The sequence below is a fragment of the Megalobrama amblycephala genome, linkage group LG12 (genome assembly GCF_018812025.1).
Source record: "Megalobrama amblycephala isolate DHTTF-2021 linkage group LG12, ASM1881202v1, whole genome shotgun sequence".
NCBI lineage: Eukaryota > Metazoa > Chordata > Actinopteri > Cypriniformes > Xenocyprididae > Megalobrama > Megalobrama amblycephala.
The window spans coordinates 4,732,501-4,754,779 of record NC_063055.1 but is presented as its reverse complement, the minus strand read 5'-3'; the positions used below and the strand labels follow the sequence as shown (position 1 = coordinate 4,754,779).

Here is a 22,279-nt window from a genome sequence, read left to right as displayed (position 1 = left end):
CAACATTCAACACCAAGCTGCTATTTTCCCAATATTTCACACGTTTTACCTTAACAAGTCCCTGTACAATCAATTCGGTCACGTTGACAGCAATCTCTCTGTCTATAGTGACCCACTCTCCCTTTCCCCGCTTCGCTTGAAGTACAAAGGAAGTTAATGGTGGAGACTCTTCTAGAGGTGACAGCCATTGCAGCAAAACACCTAGTGATGTACGATTGGCTGACAGCAAGGTGGGAGGGGGCAACACCACAATGGTGGTTACCATTGTGGGAGCTTCTGTTGGAGGTGCTGCAATGGAAATAACATATAAGGATTTACCTTAGCATACTACATCATACATCTTGGACCATAGGAATGGAATGGAAATCCACTGGGGAATACTTTGAATCAAATAAGGGAATACAGATCTGTTAAAGTAACTATAGACAGTCTAAATCTTACCATGTATATATGTGTCTGTATTTGTGGTGCTAATGGATGACCTCATTAAGTGCATGATTTGTAAGTTATGTGTGTGTATATATATATATATATATATATATATATATATATATATATATATATATACAGTAAGTGCTCACCCAGTGTTGTAATTGTGACAATCTCACTGAAAGGGCCAGAGCCCAACTTGTTTTGGGCAAGAACGCTGAACTGGTAACTAGTGAAAGCTTGCAGACCCGTCACCAGCAAGGAGGTTTTGGTTGTTGGCACAGGGATTGATGCCCATTCATGCTTGCCTCTCACAGTGGGCTTTATCCTAAAAAAGAGATATTAGATTACATTACATTGCAAGATTTGTCAAAAATCTAGTGTTGCTCATGCATTCAGTTTGAGGTCACTTACCAAACAGTAAATCTCTGAGTGTATCCTCCATCAAAGCCTGGCTCCCAGGACACATTGGCCTGACTAATCCCTGGATCCACAGACACAGAGGTAACAGCATGGGGACTTGTGCCTGAAGAAAACAAAGCAGATAATATATTTGATTTCTGTCTCATTTGTTTTTCATTAGGTAAATGAGGGTTATTTTTAACAGGCATCTATTCCCTGTTCCTTTTACCTAGCACTAAAATCATGGTTGCCACACTGACAGTGGCCACACGGTTGGTGGCACGACACTCCCACGCCCCCTGGTGGTCCTTACTGAGTGGACGCAGGACCAGAGAGCCATTGGACAGGACTGTAAACGGAGTGCGAGGGGCAGGACCAACCTACAGCAGATGTGAAAGTCTATTAGTATATACAGTATCTGATTTTAGCAGATTAGCATTTAAATACACATTTAAATAACACACATTTAAATAATCATGGTCATCTGAAAGCTTTTGGGATTAAAAACAAAAAACAAACTTACTTTAATCCATGTGATGTTAGGGGCGGGGTCTCCCTCAGATTGACAGGGTATAACCAGCTCCCTACCTACTTCTTGTAGGTACTCGGCACGGGGCGAGACACGGAAGGAAGGGGGGTCCTATGGACATCACCAAATTGCAAATAAGTTGTCAGTAACTCGGTGTCAGGTCAGTCATTAATAATGAATTTCACTATGTGGTGATGTATCAAATTATTTTTCATTCTACACATATGGTGTTCACCTTCAGGATAACTTTGGTAGGTTCTGATTGGCCCATGGTCCCATAACTGTTATAGGCTGTACAGGTGTACATGCCCACTGCATCATCATTTGCTGCAGTTATGAACACTGAGCCCTCTGAGTTGACCATCCATCCAGGATACTGACAAATCAAGATGAAGAATATAAATTGATGTAATTTGGGACACAATGAAATAAGATGCTTGATGATATACACACTCATAAAGTACCTGCTCCAGGTCCAGGGAAGCTCCATCTTTGGTCCAATTAACATACAGCACAGGGGGCTCGGCTTGAACTGGGCATATGATCTTTCCCCCCATTCCCACGGGAAGATAAGTCTCACGGGGCATCCGAACCACTCGTGCAGGATCTTTAAGAAAATCAGGCTTTTAATTATGTCATTTGTATTAAAGGGGACCTATTATTACACCCTTTTTCAAAGTCTTGTTTTTGTTTTGGGGGGATCTACTAGAATAGGTTTTCATCCTTGAATGTTTAAAAAACACATTATTTTTCACATATTTGACATTGTTGCATATAGAAGCTTGTTTCTGCCACTGAATAAAAAAAATAAAAAAAGTAATTGTGACTTTTTCTCACAATCCTGACTTTTTTTCCTCAGAATTGCAAGATTTAAACTTGCAATTGCAAGTTATAGTCAGAATTGTGAGTTATAAAGTCAGAATTGCGAGTTATAAAGTCAGAATCACAATTCAATGCGAGTTTTTAATCATGCAATTCTGACTTTATATCTCACAGTTCTTTTTCTCAGAATTGCGAGCTATAAAGTCAGAATTATGAGATATATACTCTTCTGAGACATTATAACACACAATTGCAAGTTTATATCTCACAATTCTGACTTTATAACTCGCAATTGTGAGTTTATATCTCGTGATTCTGAAAAAAGTAAACTGTGAGATATAAAATTCTCTATTTTGAGAGAAAAGTCAGAATTGAGACATAAAAAGTCGCAATTACTTTTTTCATTTTTCATTTCATGGCGGAAACAAGCTTCCATAGTTGCAGCACCTCTCTTCCCAGTCTGTCAGTAACGCTCTGTTTAGTTCCTCTCTCTATGAAGCCCCTCCTTCTGAAAAGCACAATGTGCTCTGAGCTCTAATTGGTTGGCTGGACCAGTGTGTCGTGATTGGTCAAGCGCTTCAAGAGTGTTTGGGAAACACTACTAACTCAACTCAACCACGCCCTGCCCCTTTATTTTGTGTATGTTTTGGGCAGGAATTATTTAAATGAGGAATATTGTGATGTGTTCGTTCCCGGAAGAAATCTCAAGACTACAAATAAAGCATTTCAGGGAGTTCAGAAACAGTGCACACTGATAAAGATAAATTACTATTACTAATACCAACACATTACACATGTAAAAAAGCATAATAGGACCCCTTTAATAGCTTCTGTAGTTGCCTTTATCTGGGTACATGAAGATAGATTTTAACATTAAAAAATAAAGAATTTAGAACCAATAAATTTCAAAGTGCTCACGTTTAACTTTGAGGTAGGCAGACGCAGAGGGCGGAGTCATTAGACCATTGGTGGGTGTGCAGGTGTAATTCCCAGAATCCTCAGGTATAAGACCTGAAATGAGGAGGGTCCCATCCACTAGGATTTTTACCCGTGATTTCAGAACTCTGTAAACACAAACATGCGGCAAACAGAAGCAACATCATATTAAAAGATACACAATAAATGATATTACTAATAAGTAGAATTAACCCTAATCAACTAACAAAAACTTAAACAAAAAAGTTGGAGGCTACTAAACTAATAAATAAATAAAATTTACATTTTTGATCATAATTATGTGAAAATAAAGCATCATTATACAATAATATCTGATAGTAGATGCTATGATGGTCCAATTAGAATCTATAATATATAATAATGTTATCCAAATTGCATATTAGCACTCTTGTTATCGTAGGTCACTCACTCAATGTGAAACACGTTTTGGTCTTGTTTCCACCACTCATACGTGAGGTTAGAAGGATACGCTTCTGCTTGGCATTGCAGAACTGCATCCTGGGACATATTCATGGTGGTGTCCTCAGGGGGAATGATGATAATTGGAGGACCTGTTTGAAAGCAAAAGAAAGCATAAAAGCATGTATGTGAGACTGAATGCATAAAATGTAATCAGCTTGGATTAATCTGGATTTGAGGAGGTTCTTTGTTCAGTTCAGGGCTGAGATTTAGGCTTAAGTGCCAAAATGCATTGTGTTAAAGCACTACCACCAAAAGAGGGCAGTGTTTGCTCGTTTAATTACACTACAGTTTGCCTGAATAGTCACTCTTAATTCTTATGCTGTGAAAAAAACAATCGAATATGAGATGTCTCAGGTTTTCAGCCACATACAATAGCATTATGTTGTGCAAAGATCAGAAGATGATATTTGAAGAAACAAAATGCTAGCATCCACCTTGCAGTTGTGCTATCAACAGAAAGCCCTATTCTTTATCATCATGCAATTGAGGAACTTTCATTCATGTGTCATTGATGCATTTTATTTTTTTAATATTTATTGGTGCACAACATCATGCATGCATTTAGGGCTGATAATCTTCCAAATCTGATTTAAAAAGGCTATTGCATAGTAGAAAGATCATATTTTCTGAGCCAAATGGAAGCGGCAACAGTTCTTAATGTGAACCATGCCTGTTGAAAACTATATGAAGCTGAGATTCAGATTATTCATTTTGCACACAAATCTAACTGCATCAAAGGCACCAATGTTCTCATACCAAATGCTGCTTAAGGTAAATGCTTAATACCTTGCAAGCCTATTTACATGCTGCTGGGTTTCTTCGCCCACGTGGACAAGACGTGGTGTGTAACTGACCTTTGACCTGCAGCTGGGTGGTGTGGGTAAGGTTCCCTTCTGAATTGGATACGTGACACTTGTATATTCCTGCCGTTTCCCTGGTAACCTTGGTTAAAGACAAGGTTTCATTGAGTACCTGTTGGGGGAAATTAATGTTTAGGTGGTAAACAAGACAGTCAAAGAAGAAAAATGTGAACGGCCCAAAGTGAACTCTACACTCAAGCTGACATGAAACATGATTCATGATATCTGAGTAAAACAGGATATTCAATAAGGGTAAAAATGTAGAAATATAGATTTGATCAGCAACTGATGAAAAGTTGGTTGTATATCAGGATGAAGCTAAGTGGTTGGTCAACTAACAATCAACTAAAAAGCTCTTTGTACCTGAATTGCTTCTTGTTTCTCAGCGGCACTGCCATCTTTTCTCCAGATGATGGTGGGTTTGGGGTTTCCATGAGCATCACAATGGAGGGTGAGAGATTCACCCAACATGACCTCCAGAAAGGCAGGAGGAGTCTTTACAAACACTGGAGGAGCTAAAGCAGACATAAAAACCATCAAAACCATTATTTCATAGGAAAAAAAAAAAGAAAATGTATATATATATATATATATATATATATATATATATATATATATATATATATATATATATATATATATATATATATATATATATATATATATATATATATATATATATATATTTTTTTTTTTTTTTTTTTTTTTAAATTTGTTGATTAGAGCGTACAGCTAATGAAAGTCCAAAATCCAGTATCTCAAAATATTAGAATATTTACATTTGAGTTTCTTTAAATGACCATCCCTACAGTATAAATTCCGGGTATCTCTTGTTCTTTGAAACCACACTAATGGGGAAGACTGCTGACTTGGCAATGGTCCAGGAGACAATCATTGACACCCTCCACAGAGAGAGTAAGTCACAGATGGTCATTACTGAATGTGGTGGCTGTTTACAGAGTGATGTATCAAAGCATATTAAATGCAAAGTTGACTAGAAGGAAGAAATTGGGTAGGCAAAGGTGCACAAGCAACAGGGATGACCGCAAGCTTGAGAATACTGTCAAGTAAAGCCGATTCAGACACTTGGGAGAGCTTCACAATGAGTGGAATGAAGCCGGAGTCAGCGCATCAAGAGTCACCACACTCAGACATCTTCAGGAAAAGGACTACCAAGCCATTTGTGAAACAGAAACAACATCAGAAGCATCTTACCTGGGCTAAGGAGAAAAGAACTGGACAGTGAACAGTGGTCGAAAGTCCTCTTTTCAGATAAAAGTAAATTTTGCATTTCATGTTGAAATCATGGTCCCAGAGTCTGAAGGAAGACTGGAGAGGCACAGAATCCAAGCTGCTTGAAGTCTAGTGGGAAGTTTCTGAAGTTAGTAATGATTTGGGGGGCCGTGACATCTGCTGGTGTTGGTCCATTGTATTTTATCAAGTGCAAAGTCAATGCAGCCATCTTCCAGGAGATTTTGGAGCACTTTATGCTTCCATCTGCTGACAAGCTTTATGGAGATGCTGATTTCCTTTTCCAGCAGGACTTTAGCACTTGCCCACAGTGCAAAAACCACTTCCAAGTGGTTTGCTGACCATGATATTACTGTGTTTTATTGGCCAGCCAACATGCCTGACCCCTGAATCTATGGGATATTTTCAAGAGAAAGATGAGAAACAGTCGATCCAACAATATACAGATGATCTGAAGGCTCAATAGTGCCTCAGCAGTGCCACAGGCTGATCACTTCCATGCCACACTTCACTGATGCTGTAATTTGTGCTAGGAGCAAGTCATTTGCTGTAATATGTGCTGCCGACCAAGTATTGAGTGTACAAATGAACATACTTTAAAGAACTTGAACTTTTCTGTTTTGAAAATCCATTTTTTGATTGATCTTAGGAAATATTCTAATATTTTGAGATACTGGATTTTGGACTTTCATTAGCTGTATGCTCTAATCATCAAAATTTAAAAAAAAAAAACTTTTGAAATGTTTTACTTTACATGTAGGGAATCTAGAATATATGAAAGTTTCATTTTTAAAAATAATTTACAATAAAAAAATGAACTTTTTCACGATATTCTAATTATATGACCAGCACCTGTATATATATAAAATTAAATTAAACAAATAATTACATAATTAAATTTAAATGTATTTATTTATATATTTATTTATTTGAAAATAAAACAAATAAATATTAAATTAAATCAAATTAATCAATTATTTAAAATAAATATGTACTTCTTATGGAAGCTTGTTTCCACCACTGAATAAAAAATAAAAAAGGTATAATTCATACCTTTTTTACGGAAGAGGATTAGGGCCAAGCAATAATAAAAAAATAAAACCATCTCGAGATTAAAGTTGTTACATTTCGAGAAAAAACTTGTTAAATTTCGAGAAAAAAGTCGGTAAATTACGAGAACAAATTAGTTAAATTATGAGAAAAATGTCGTTAAATTTCGAGAAAAAAGTCGAGATAAAATGTTGAGAATAAACTCATTAAATTATGAGAAAAAAGTCGTTAAATTACCAGAACAAATTTGTTAAATTATGAGAACAAAATCTCATAATTTAATGAGTTTATTCTCAACATTTTATCTTGACTTTTTTCTCGAAATTTAACGAAATTTTTCTCATAATTTAACAAATTTGTTCTCGTAATTTAACGACTTTTTTCTCGTAATTTAATGAGTTTATTCTCAACATTTTATCTCGACTTTTTTCTTGAAATTTAACGACATTTTTCTCATAATTTAACAAATTTGTTCTTGTAATTTAACGACTTTTTTCTCGTAATTTAATGAGTTTATTCTCAACATTTTATCTCGACTTTTTTCTTGAAATTTAACGACATTTTTCTCATAATTTAACAAATTTGTTCTCGTAATTTAATGACTTTTTTCTCGTAATTTAATGAGTTTATTCTCAACATTTTATCTCGACCTTTTTCTTGAAATTTAACAAGTTTTTTCTCGTAATTTAATACGTTTATTCTCAACATTTTATCTCGACTTTTTTCTTGAAATTTAACGACATTTTTCTCATAATTTAACAAATTTGTTCTCGTAATTTAATGACTTTTTTCTCGTAATTTAATGAGTTTATTCTCAACATTTTATCTCGACTTTTTTCTTGAAATTTAACAAGTTTTTTCTCGTAATTTAATACGTTTATTCTCAACATTTTATCTCGACTTTTTTCTTGAAATTTAACGACATTTTTCTCATAATTTAACAAATTTGTTCTCGTAATTTAATGACTTTTTTCTCGTAATTTAATGAGTTTATTCTCAACATTTTATCTCGACCTTTTTCTCGAAATTTAACGAGATTTTTCTAGTAATTTAACGAGTTTATTGTCAACATTTTATTTCAGCTTTTTTCTCGAAATTTAACAACTTTAATCTCGAGATGGTTTTATTTTTTTATTATTGCTTGGCCCTAATCCTCTTCCGTACAATTCTGACATTATAACGTTCAACTGTGAGGAAAAAAATCTGAATTGTTAGATATAAAGTCACAATTACCTTTTTTATTTCTTATTTAGTGGCGGAAACAAGCTTCCATAACTTCTGATATTGGCTTAATCAAGCAAACAATTCTAAAATCAGACAGATAAGATAACCAAAAAAATATTTTCTGATACTAATAAGGTCATCGATGTATAATAAAACACTTAAGGACCTAAAATCATTGCTTTACACTTGCTCACAGTAGTCTCTAACTTTTTCAAAGCGTAACATGAAATTAAGTAATAATGGACATTTGCAAGTGAGGCAAAACATCTGAACACATCTTATTTCCCCATAACCCTGTCAACACAAAGACATGTTTTCCAGCACACTCATACAATGACAGCTTATAAAACCGCTGTAAGCTGACACTGTGCATATAATGGGCGTGAAACGGGCCGTGTTGGTGAGACTCGGACTGTGAGGGAGTTTCTTTCTTCATTCTGATCACTCGTACATGCTACAGTAACACGATCAGATGCTAAAAGCCAGTCTCAGCACTTCACAGGATTCACACACCAGTGCTGAAGGAGTGTGTGTGTGTGTTTGGGTGTCAGACGAAGAGAGTGTGTGAGTTTTCAGAAGGCATGACAGTCGTCCTGAAGGTGTGAGACAGAAAGTTCAGTGTAAAAAGATTGTAAGCAACAGAAAGTGAAAAAGTCGAAGAGCTTGTGTAGTTTTGGATGAAAATGCAAAACATCATCTGCATCAAACACTGACGCAAGTGTCATGAAAAATGAGACCGGATTACGCAATTCTCTCTTATTCACCGCAACAAAGCCTTTTATATGAGCTGCAGATGCTGCTTTAATCAGAAGTTTAATCCTTTTTGTAGGAATACAAAAATGTCTGCTGCTTTATTAGACTGAATTCGAAACATAAGAGCACCATTATAAAATATACATTCTCCTAATGGATTAGTTCAATTCTGAATTAAAATTTCCTGATAATTTATTCACCCCCATGTCATCAAAGATGTTTATGTCTTTCTTTCTTCAGTCAAAAAGAAATTAAGGTTTCTGAAGGAAACATTTCAGGATTTTTCTCCATATAGTGGACTTCACTGGGGTTCAATGGGTTGAAGGTCCAAATGTCAGTTTCAGTGCAGCTTCAAAGAGCTCTACATGATCCCAGACGAGGAATAAGAGTCTTATCTAGTGAAACAATCTGTCATTTTCTAAAAAAAATAAAAATGTATATACTTTTTAACTTCAAATGCTCACCTTGCACTAGCTCTGAGATGCGCCACGCATTACGTAATCACGTTGGAAAGGTCACGTGTGACGTAGGCAGAAGTACCATGGTAGGGCGAAAATCTCCATCTCATTTTCTCCTTTAACATCGTTGTTTTACCTTTTTTTGTAAAGGCCGTTTGTCTTAGTCTTTGCACGATTGCTTTGCAGACACTGGATTGGTACTTCTGCCTACGTCATGCGTGACCTTTCCAACGTGATTACGTAATGTGTGGAGCATCGCAAGCAGTGCAAGATGAGCATTTGTGGTTAAAAAGTATATACATTTTTTTTTTTTTTAGAAAATGACTGATCGTTTCGCTAGATAAGACCCTTATTCTTTGTCTGGGATCATGTAGAGCTCTTTGAAGCTGCACTGAAACTGACATTTGGACCTTCAACCTGGAAGTCCACTATATGGAGAAAAATCCTGGAATGTTTTCCTCAAAAACCTTAATTTCTTTTCAACTGAAGAAAGAAAGATATAAACATCTTGGATGACATGCGGTGAGGAAATTTGAATTCTGAAGTGAACTAATCCCTTAAACAAATGCATGTTCACTTTCTATGGAACCTAATTGTCACATTAATTTTTAGGATAAAGTAACACAGCTGACATGCAACAAAGAGTTTTGTGTATATTTCTCATTAGAGGTGTGCAGTATGTTCTTATGGCATTAACATGATATAAAATATTTGTAAATCACAGTAGAATTAAGGTCGCAGGAAATTATATATTGCACAGGAAGTTTGCATAATATAGTGAATTAAAAACTGGAACTTGATGGACACAAACCAAAAAATCTGATTCGGAAAGAATTTACTATAAGTCTGGTATCAGTGCAAAAACAGACTTGCGTTATGAAACCCTAAATGAGTTGAAAACAAAAGATCTTTATAATAATTCTGACAGGCAAAGCCATTATGCACATCTAAATAGAAGAAACGACTCAAACCATTTCTTATCTCACCTGAGATGGAAAGGAAGTTCCATGTGCCGTTCTGAAACTCATCTGAGGTTCTATCCAGCAGGAGAATCCGACATTCGAACCAGCCCTCATCCTCCAGAGTCAACTTATCCACCAGAAGAGAAGCGCCACGGCTCAATGACACACGACCTGCCCCGAAAATCAAAGAGACAAGCAATTATTCATCAGTACTTCAGCGTGATTAAGAACACAAAACTGCTGTTCAAGCAGTAGAGCCAGGCAGCAATGCTGAGATCATGGGTTTGATTCCCAATGGATGCAATTTTAAGTTTTTTTTTTTTTTTCTTGGATAAAAGCTGCCTACTGCATAAATGGAAATGTAAAACTACTGCTGCCCAACACAAAGTACAGAAGCAGATGAGGTGGCTACCGTTTAGTGCATATTCCAAAAACCACATGCATACCTGAAACCACCAGTGCAAACCATTACATCCAATTGGGACTATTTTAGCCCTGTTACTTCACAAGCCAATGAGGAATTTAATATGTTAATACTGAATTTAATACAGATGAGTGTCTAGAACTGTAAGTTACAGCTGTAAGTTCATTTACAACTTCGAAAAATAATTTTTTACAGTGCAGTTTTATAACATCAGTAAGAGAGAACATTGTTATTGCCTCCTTTTACTGAAATTTCCCATCCGCTTTGTCTCCACCAGGTGAAAATTGTATGGCTAATCACTATTTTTAGAGATGCACCGATGTATCGGCTGCTGATCAATTTACAACCATCGGCTATATATCAGAAAAAGGCTGATATAACAAACCGATGGTTTATTAATTAACTGCGTGAAGGCACTGAGCTGTATATTGCCCGGAAAGCAGCATCACAAGACAGCGCTCAAATAATGTCTTTCGCTTCTTCTAATTCACCCAAAATTATATCAACATGTAAACATAGTCGGTTACGTCTTAAATGAACGTAAACAGCTGAGAAACACAACGCATTTGTAACAGTGTATTGGATCCATGCATCCCTTAAAGTGACAGCAGCCTAATATTCCTGCTGCACTGCACTGCGTTTTAATGTTAATCAAACAGCAAAAGACAAAATAAATCGCTCACTACTCTTGACTTGAAAATAACTTTTGTAACTTTAATAATGATTTTAAATTATAGAGTGAAGAATATGCAGTCATTTTACATTTGTTTACTTTATTTCTGTACCTGAAAACTACTGTTAAACCAATCTAAAAAGCACTGTTTATTTATTTAATATATATCTTTGTTCTGTTGTATTTATGTTGGTCTGCTGAATGTTAAATGGATCCAATCCATGTTCATTAGAAATTATTTGATGATGCAGCAATAAACTAACTAGCATAACATTTTTTAACTTTGCTAATTTAAAACATGATCAAAACACTACTTTAATGACAAAACTTCAAATAAGAGAGCAAGTGACAAACATTGGTATCGACCAATAATTTTTTGTTAAATCAGTATCAGCCCAAAACAATCCTATTGGTGCATCCCTAACTATTATACATAAAATTAACAGTAATTGTCATGCTATATCATTTATTATTGCAATGCACAACTCATAGACAGATAAAAAAAAAATGCTTCAGTTCAGAGTAAAAGCACCACCTGTTTTTGTTTACTGCACAGGCACGTGGAAACATGTGGAAAGAGCAGCTCAACTCCATGGAAATCTGAACATCTCTCTGCATGATGTAACATGGTCAGCTGTTTCCCTCATATCCACAGACTCAAAACAAAACCACACTAGCTAAAGAGTTATTGAAATGTGATATAAAAGGAGCACACAAATCGCTTTCAAAGCACTACAAACAGTTTTACTCTAGTGCTCTTTGAAAGGTGATATGCGTGTCGTCTGGTTATTGGAATCTGGTTTTTCAACCTCAACCTCCCCTACTATTTTAATTCTGCTTTTCTTTTCCAAATTCCAGCGTTGTAAATGATGACACGCTGATAACGCAGTGGATGCCGGCTGTGAGTGTGCGTTTCCGCTTTGCTGGAAGCAGCCGTTGGAGTTTGACTGTAAGCCAAGATCCTCAGTGATGGGACAAGCTCCCTGCGTAGCGTACGAAAATCATACCATGACACTTTAATGCAGAATAGTTACGGCTGAGGAATTCTAATCCAAACACACCTGGAGTCTGACATCCCGCTGAACCCTTCAGTGAGGTGTGCAGGTGTGCCAGCATTTGATTTGTACTTCCAGACTTCAGTCAAGCATCACATCTCCTAAATTCACAACCACTAAACTTCAGTGTGTAACACTCCTCACACCAGTTGTGCTGATGACATGAATATCCCTTAGACAAAGTAACAATCCAGTTAATATCTGTTTCTCAGTCTCAATCTATTCTTTAGCCAATAGGAAACATCCCATTCTGACCAGGTGTGGCATGCAGCAGTAATTGAAAGTTAACTGCGGACTGAAGTTATCTATGAAAGTGCAGAACTGAAGGCCTGTTCTAACAAGTCTGTGTTATTATAACATCTCTTTATGTTTTATCAAACATGCTGTGATATTCTCTGCTTGATATGCCTATTCATCAAAATGAGAGTTTCTATAAGAAAGAAAAAAACACAAATGAGATCTGTTTTAAGGGGATCTATTATGCTCCTTTTCACAAGATGTAATATAAGTCTCTGGTGTCTCCAGACTGTGTCTGTGAAATTTCAGCTCAAAATACCCCACAGATCATTTATTATAGCTTGTCAAATTTGCCCCTATTTGGGTGAGAGCAAAAACACGCCGTTTTTGTGTGTGTCCCTTTAAATGCAAATGAGCTGCTGCTCCCGGCCCCCTTTCCAGAAGAGGGCGGAGCTTTAACAGCTCGTGCTTCGGTTGCTCAACAACAACAACAAAGCTGGAGAATCTCACGCAGCCAAAATGAGGATTGTCAGTAACGGTGTTCAGCCTTACATTGTTCAAACCGGAGTCGACACTGATGGAGAGACTCAGGAAGAAGTTACAACTTTTAGAATGAAACTGGACGTTTCTGAATGATTAGTGGATAAATTTATGTAGTTGCTTTTCAACTCATCGACTAGCATGTGCCGTCATGTTAATCTTTTGTGTAAATCCAGTGTTGAATTGACCCTCGTTTGTGAAGCAGTCCGGCGTAAAATGACGGCATGACAACAACACTCTACTACAACAACTCTTCCTCTTCTCTAAAGCAGCCCAACATGGCATCACCCCCTTTGTTACGTGTTCTCGGGGGCGGGGTTTATGTAAATTTTGGGGTTCATGATGTCACCAATCCGGGAAGAACCTCATCGTAGTTCCTAATAGCCGTTTGTTGTAGTCCTTAAACAGTGAATTAAATATCTCCCTTTTCATTGAACTTTGAGCGTCATAACTTTGCAGATTTTGTTTATGCTCAAACAGCAACATTACACACTAACTAAAGTTAAAAAAGTGAAATCATAATCAAACACCCCTTTAATATCTGATTTGTTTCCAGTCAATATTGAGATTGAAAGGCCAAAGTCTGCAATCAAAAGTCAAAGATTTCAGTATGATCTGAGCTGCTATCCATTTATTTTAGCTCTTTACTGTTACTGTATGACAACTACTGACCTAAAATAAAATAATAAAATAGACAAAAATGACAAATAAATAAAAATAGCACAAATAAAAGGAATTTTAGGAGAAACAAGTTGATACTTCAAGGAAGAAATAGACTACTGTTCAAAAGTTTGGGGTTGGTAAGATTTTCAAATGTTTTTCAAAGAAGTTTCTTATGCTCACCAAGGCTGCATTTATTCGATCTATTTGTATTTTATAATATATTTTATTCCTGTGATCAAAGCTGAATTTTCAGCATCATTACTCCAGTCTTCAGTGTCACATGATCCTTCAGAAATCATTCTAATATGCTGATTTGCTGCTCAAGAAACATTTATGATTATTATCAATGTTGAAAACAGTTGTGCTGCTTCATATTTTTTGTGAAAACTGATGCATTTTTCCAGGATTTCAGAATTTGCATCCTTTCTGTATAAATTTCTTCAAAAAACCCTTTTGAACAGTAGTGTAACTGAGACTCAAAAAAAGAGCAAACTCTGAGCAATAACAAAAGCAATCCTGACTACTAAACATAGGGTCATTTCCTCAGCAGGTGACGGCTCCATTGAACAGGAACAGTATAACAATCAATCAAGCAAAATTCACAGCCTGAGGGGTTATTTTTCAAACCCACCACACAATATAAACAACCAACTATGACTAACAATTAAGCCTGGTCTAATCTCAGAGCTGCTGCTGTGGGAAGTGTTTGAGATTCTGCATAGATAATAATTGACTGATCTCATCCTTCAGAAGCGTCCTTTTCACAGAGCAGCAGCCGGCGTGTGTTTACTGTCATTAAAAGGTTCCTCTGATCCAGGGTCAGAGGGGGAGGGTGGTTATTAAAGCAGGAGAGAGGGAAAAACAGGGCGTATCTATGACAGCAGGTGTGGTGGATGTTCCACAAATATATGTGTATCTTCCTGTAATGTCCAGTTCCTTTGGCTGAATATGGAACTATTGAAAATAGTTCACAAAAAAGCACAAAACGGACTTGCATACAGTCAATTAAACATTGAACAAGTTTATATGTGCGCACACACACAAAGAAATCCACACACTGATTGTGTGATTATCAGCGCTCACCACACATGACGTGTAAGAAAAGTAGAATGCTGCTATTGGACACTGAACACTTTCCCGCCACGGAGTGTTTGTCCATCAATGAGAACAGAATGGAATGCCCCCCTCTTAATTCTCTCAGGTTACCATAGCGATGAAAACATGGGGTGGGAGTTTGGATTTGAATTCAGTTGCTGTAGAAACCCAATGGGGCAAAAACACAGGGAGGGAGGGAGGGGCAGGTCACGAGGAAACGTTTGTGCCAATGATTTTGAAAAATTACATGTAGGGTTGGAGGAGGAAAAAAAAAAAAAAGAAAAACGTTTTGATTGAAGTGGATAAAAGGGTCGAGAATCGGGTGAGACTGAATTACAGAAAGAGAGAGAGAGAGGGGGGAAAAAAGTGTGTTTTTATTTGAACTGAGACAATAGCTCTGACTGAGTGACAGATGCAGGTCTGTTTGGGTTTAAATGTTTAAATGGATTCGTACCCACAGGCCTTTGAAAAAGCGAAACACAGTGGACACATGACCAAAATAATAAGTGTACAAAATCTAATGCAATTAGACCCACTGTTATGATGTCATGGAGAAAATCGCCTGCTCATTCTGACAAACATTACACATCTCCACAGGAATGGGCTCTTAATGACCCCACAGGGCAAGTTATTGATGAACAAAAATTGAATTGCAAGTGCATAACATGAATTCCAAAGAAGGTCCTTCTGGATCAATAACAAACCCTCAACAGCCAATGAGCACTCTGTGACCCTTGACCTTCTCCAACCCCATAATTTTCCTCCAGACGCGTCCATCATTGCGCACGGGTCAATACTGACATGATTGTCGGTCACTGAGATCCCTGCGACCAATCAGAGTCTGCGGATTCCAGACATGCAGGGACAATGCAAAATGCAGCCGAGAGCTTCATTTTCTCGTATCTTCCTGTCCTGGATGTTTTTAACCATATAAAGCTACTGTATCATATTTCATACACAAAGGCCTCTAAATTATCAACATGATCAAAGCTTTGTTGTAAAACCTGTTGCACGCAATCTACTACATGCCGTCTGATGGATAGTTTATACTTTTTTTAGCAAGTAAAAGGCCTTTTAGTGTAATTGCAAAAACATACACTTTCAGGTTGTGGTACATGTGGTTTTCGGCCATATAAATATCAGCATCTGCATCAAATTGCATTTTTTTTTTTTGCTCAGTTCGAGCCTTTGAATAAAATAGAGGTGTATGACCTCCATATTCTCATTATAGCATACTATATGAGCCATAAAAGCCTGATGTATTAAATTTGATACTCAACAAAAACACATATGCAATCTTAAGTAAAAAAAAGAAATAAGTTCAATAAACTCATGCATTTCTGACAATTATTTCATAAGTCAGGCTTTACATGGTTAATGATTTTACAGCTTGACATCCAACCCGTCATTTACAGAGATCTTCATTTCTGACCAGTGTTGTGAAGTCAGCAGTTTTACCGCATAATTGGGCTACTTTTAAGTTGTTGCCACGGGTAAAAATGTTTTCCGCTGGTTGATTTCCACCCCCCCCGTATGTACAATTTAGATACTCCAACAGATGGAGTTTTTTGCCCTACCGTGGTACTTCCATCTAAGTCACACGTGCCCTTTCCAACATGATTATGCATTGTGTGGTGCATCACAGAGCAATGAAAGATGAGCATTTGTGGTTATTTTTTTTTAGAAAATGACTGATTGTTTCACTAGATACGACCCTTATTCCTCATCTGAGATCATTTAGAGCCCTTTGAAGCTGCACTGAAGCTGACATTTGGACCTTCAACCCACTGTACCCTGGTGAAGTCCACTATATGGAGAAAAATCCTGGCATGTTTTCCTCAAAAATTTCGACTGAAGAAAGAAAGACATAAACATCTTGAATTACGTAGGGGTGAGTAAATTATAAGGAATTAATAATCCTTTAAGTGAATTGTTCTACTTTATAAAAACATAGCACCAGCTCTGTAATATAAGAGCGCTGTAAAATCACAATAATGTATGGCCCTGAGTGGCTTATTGCTTTATTCAATGTTTTCCCACCACTCTCGAACCATGTGACATCTACCTCCCTCACTAGCCCAGAGTTACTGAGTTTTGAAACGTCTAGGTGATGTTCATTGGAGGGTAATATGCAAGACTCCTGAGCGGCCCTCACAGTGGCTGTGCAGCTCATGTGAGCAGCAGTCAGGATCTTTCCCTGTGGGTGGTACTTGCGCCTGCCAAAAGATCTTCTCCACGTGGTGCTGGGATTCTGACATTGCCTTTTCAAAAACCCCTGGCCCTGAACTCCCTCGGCATACAGCGCTGAAACTCACTCCGGGGTATTGTGGGCCATGTTTCGTCTCCTTTGAAAACTGTTGGATGAGTCATTTTTCAATGACAACAGAGAATGTGCTGGTATGAACCTAAAGCGAACAGTGACGCCTCCAAGGGAAAAAAAAAAACATTTGGCCACCCCACTGACCTAAACCAACTAAGATTTTTTGTTTAGATTAGAATAATAATTCAACATCTGCACCAAACACTTTTTACAAAAAGAGCAACACGCATGTGTTATTTAGAATTCTCTCAAACCCTATTAATTAAAACTTTAATTCTTTTACTTTTTATAATATGTAAAAAAATTTTCTTTAAAAGTGTACAATTAAATGGTAAACAGTTCTGTCTGCACCTGCTTGCTCCCATCTTTGCTCACAGGTGTTCAGTTCGGGGTACATAAGGTTTTGAGCCAATTGCCTGAGCTGTAAATGTCATGAGACTATACATCATGACAACACGGATTGGCTATTATTATTATTAATAATAATAATTATAATTATAATAACAAAATAAAAAATAAATTTATTTTATCTCATTTTTTAATTAAATCAAAATTTAAAATAAAAAAATATTATATTACCATTTTAAAATAAATAAAAATGTAATAAAAAAAATATAATAATAATAAAAAATTACATTTAATTTATCTCTTTTAATTAACAAATCAATATTTAAAATAAAATCAAATATAAATATTACATTAACATTTTAAGAATAAAATAATAATAATAATAATAATAAATAAATAACATTTATTTTATCTAATTTTTAATTAAATCAATATTAAAAAATAAAATAAAATAAAATAAAATAAAATAAAATAAAAAATAAAATAAAATAAAATAAAATAAAATAAAATAAAATAAAATAAAATAAAATAAAATAAAATAAAATAAAATAAAATAAAATAAAATAAAATAAAATGTGTAGTTATAAAATCAACCACCAGCCAAACCCTGATTCCCTTGGTGGCACCCTAAGATTTTCACTGTCCCATCTGTCCACCCCATTAAAAATTTCCCTGAGGCGACACTGCTAGCGAAGCGCTCACTGCGGGTGGCCTCTTCCGCTGTCCGGCTGTGGAAAGCAAACACGGAGCGTTCCGTTTAGTTTAGCCTACTCTATCTTTTCCCATATTGTTTTGTTGGGGCTGATCTTTTCCATCCCTCTGTGCTAAACCAGAAGGATAACCCCTCTATTGTCTGCGGGCAACGGAAAGCCATGTGATTGTTACAGCTGCACATCTCGCCGTCACATTCATGAATGCGGCCATGCACAGACTGCCTGAATGTGTCACAAAATAACACACGGCACCTATGGAGAAAGACGGATTGTATTGAGAAAGGCCTTGAACTTGTTTTTCTTTGTTCCGCCCTGTGTGACTTGAAGGATGACAGGACCCTAATGCATTATGGGATGTGTTTTGATTTGAATACAATCACACATCTAGGCTAGGATGGGGAGGGTGAATGGATCTCCGGCCCTATCAGCTTTTAACCCCCTTTCGCTGAAACACCCCCCTTCAACCATTATAATCGCTTGAACCCTCTATGAATAGCTCTTTGTCGTGGGATAGATTACAGTTACCGCTGTCCTTGTTGCTCTCCGTCTGGCAGGCTTACGGCTTCGTCCCACAGATCAGACAGAGGTACAGACACACAGGCTAATGCTTGAGCCCAGAAGGCACGGATCAATAGTGCAAACGTTTTACTGCCACCAATTTCAACCAGCTATTGCTAAATGACCGGATTACTGGGAAACCCTTTAAATGGATCTAGATGCCAGTCAGTAACATATATACCACTGGACTGAGTGATCCTGAGCTTTGGAATGTCTTAATGTGCATGCGGTAGTAAATGATTGGCTAGACTATAATCCATGTAAAAGTTCAAACAAAAGTGTCTCAAGTGCAAACATCTCAGCTGAGCCAATACCTCAGCTGATAGCAAAATTAATGATACCAATACAAATCATTAATGAGTTACTAACTCATAAGAGACTGCACCCTACAACATCCTATTAGCTCAAAATAGATCTGCATGATATTGAAGAAAAATGCAATATAAGATATCTTTTTAAAGGCACACTATGTAAATTTATTCAAAACAAAGGTGTAGCTTGACAGCAAGATTAAGCAGAATCAAGAGAGATGTTGTCTTCACGTCTACAGCCGGTGGAAAAGAATCGGGAATCGGGAATCATGTTCATGGATGAGATTATTAACGTTACTGGAGTATGAAGCAGAGAGGGGACGAGTGATGTTGGAGGGGAACAAGGCGGCTGGAGTGATTGCTAATGAGAGACGAGTGCGACACGTCTCGAGAGCTGCTAAACTTTTATTATGCCACAGTCGCTATGAGACACTTAATGCACACTGCAGTAAGCTAGATCAATAGACATGGTAAAACATGGTACTCGCGGTTAATCAAGAAAACGAGATTCAAACAATAAGACTAAATATGTTGAGCTATATAACAATGATTAGTTTCTGTCAATGAATGTATCCAAACAGTTGTTCCCTTGTCTATTAAAACACATAATATATTAAAGCGTCTTTGGTGTTTCCATGGTTTCTACAAAATAAAAATGGAAAATCGAGAGTAGCGATGTATGTCATTGATTGGCGTCACACGGACATGGTCCGTGTCCTGGTTAAAATGGCTTATTTCTCTGGATTTTAAACATTCTTGGAAACATTTGGGATAATGCAAGTACACCAGTCAACAAAATATGTAAAATTGTTCTAGTTGTTTTTGGATATTTTAATAAAAAAATCTTACATACTGTGCCTTTAAATAATGTGATATTCGATATGCAATACAATAAGAGGTGCAAAGTGTGTAAAATCTATTTAAATTATATTTAAATGTATTTAAAAACTGAAAATGATATAACAAATAAATCTGTTTCACATTCTTTCTGGGAAAACAAAGCATCACTACAACTTCTGAAAGCAAACAGCAGTGTTTTAGCATTACATAAAAAGTAATGTCACAAATATGACAATGTCATTTTAACTTTAATGTAAGCAAGAAAGAAAATCATTCAGATAGCCATTGCAAAATGCATATAGCGATATGTACATTTGCGATATTTTGATAAAAAATACAGTAAAAAAAACAGTAATATTGTGAAATAATATTACCATTTAAAATAACTTCTATTTGAATATAATATAATATAATATAATATAATATAATATAATATAATATAATTATATATATATATATATATATAATTTTATATTCAATTAGAAGTTATTTTAAATGATCAAAGCTAAATTTTCAGCATCATTACTCCAGTCTTCAGTGTCACATGATCCTTCAGAAATCATTCTAATATGCTGATTTACTGCTCAAGAAAGTATTTCTGATTATTATCAATATTAATAAAGGATTCACTGATGAAAAGAAAGTTCAAAAGAACAATGGCAGATTATAGAAGTTAATTCAATTCTTAGCAATTCATGACTTTTTCCAATAAAATCTTCTCCAGTTTTATTCCAGTCACCCATAAGTAGTTTCTGCAGTTAAAAACAGGTATAAAACCACCTTGTGGAGAAGGAGCCAGTGCCATGGACCTGCGGCGTAAAATTGGTCTGATCTGGTTCCTTGATGCCCTAGATTAAACCCAGGTCTTTGTTTGAGGCAGTCCTTCTTCGTCTAAGACTCTGGGAACATGATATCTCTAGTTTCTTTGCTCTTTTTGCAAGATGACTACACCTGTTCAGTCTGGGCAGAAAGACAGGTTTCAGGGTAAACTCAAAGTCTTCCTTCTACGATTTTTTTTTTTTTTGCCATTGTTTCCTTCTTGACTGATTAAACACTTGAAGTTACCTAGACTTCAGTTGAGGAATGTAAAAAATGTGAAACCAAAACCAGTGGCAAACCAAAGGTCAAGCAAAGGTAACGTGACTTTGCCTTTGAATAGATTTGGCGATGAAAGAGTTTATCGGAGAATAGCTGATGAGTTGGGGGAGGGGATGTGGTGAAAGAGGGGACTGACCACTGCATGTCGTAAAAATGTCAGATACGGGGAAAGAAACTGCTTTTGATTTAGAGATGTGACTTCATTTTCAAAGAGATTTGGAGTCTCAGGGATAGTTCACTCAAAACTGAAAATTATGGAATATAAATTACGTCTGCTTATATTTTTGTTTTTATTTTTATTTTTTATTCTTCAGCGTTTTGAATATAAATTAGTTATATATTTTTTAAATATATAACTTACAAAAATGTAAAAATGTTTCGTCTGCTCACCAAGGCTACATTTAATTAATTAAAAATACAGTAAAAAACAGTAATATTGTTAAATATTATTACAATTTAAAATAACTGTGTACTATTTAAATATATTTGACAAAGTAATTTATTCCTGTGATGCAAAGCTGAATTTTCAGCATTGTTACTCCTTCTTCAGTCTTCAGTGTCACATGATCCTTCAGAAATCATTCTAATATGCTGATTTGCTGCTCAATAAACATTTATGATTATTTTCAATGTTGAAAACAGTAGTGTACTTTTTTTTTCAGGATTCCTTGATGAATAGAAAGTTCAAAAGAACAGCATTTATCTGAAATACAAAGCTTCTGTAGCATTATACACTACCGTTCAAAAGTTTGGGGTCAGTAAGAATTTTTATTTTTATTTTTTTGAAAAGAAATTAAAGAAATTAATACTTTTATTCAGCAAGGATGCATTAAATCAATCAAAAGTGGCAGTAAAGACATTTATAATGTTACAAAAGATTAGATTTCAGATAAACACTGTTCTTTTGAACTTTCTATTCATCAAATAATCCTGAAAAAAATATTGTACACAAATATTTTGTACAATTGTACACATTAAATGTTTCTTGAGCAGCAGATCAGCATATTAGAATGATTTCTGAAGGATCATGTGACACTGAAGACTGGAGTAATGATGCTGAAAATTCAGCTTTGCATCACAGGAATAAATTACTTTGTGAAATATATTCAAATAGAAAACAGTTATTTTAAATTGTAATAATATTTCACAATATTACTGTTTTTACTGTATTTTTAATTAAATAAATGTAGCCTTGGTGAGCAGACGAAACTTCTTTTAAAAACATTAAAAATCTTAGTGGTTCCA

At 35.8% G+C, this 22,279-nt stretch overlaps 1 protein-coding gene across 1 annotated transcript in view; it reads right to left on the bottom strand.

Annotated features, from left to right (window-relative positions):
- Positions 1-22,279, bottom strand: part of igsf9b (immunoglobulin superfamily, member 9b) — a 54,012-nt gene that overhangs the window by 7,343 nt on the left and 24,390 nt on the right. Inside the window, exons 4-15 of the mRNA XM_048208995.1 lie at positions 10,184-10,330; positions 4,825-4,976; positions 4,456-4,573; positions 3,549-3,690; positions 3,101-3,246; positions 1,825-1,967; positions 1,596-1,736; positions 1,355-1,471; positions 1,061-1,211; positions 844-955; positions 582-757; positions 50-288 (exon numbers count right to left, since the gene is read on the bottom strand). Coding sequence (XP_048064952.1) covers positions 50-288; positions 582-757; positions 844-955; positions 1,061-1,211; positions 1,355-1,471; positions 1,596-1,736; positions 1,825-1,967; positions 3,101-3,246; positions 3,549-3,690; positions 4,456-4,573; positions 4,825-4,976; positions 10,184-10,330 — 1,784 coding nt within the window. The remainder of the gene's footprint in view (positions 1-49; positions 289-581; positions 758-843; positions 956-1,060; positions 1,212-1,354; positions 1,472-1,595; positions 1,737-1,824; positions 1,968-3,100; positions 3,247-3,548; positions 3,691-4,455; positions 4,574-4,824; positions 4,977-10,183; positions 10,331-22,279) is intronic.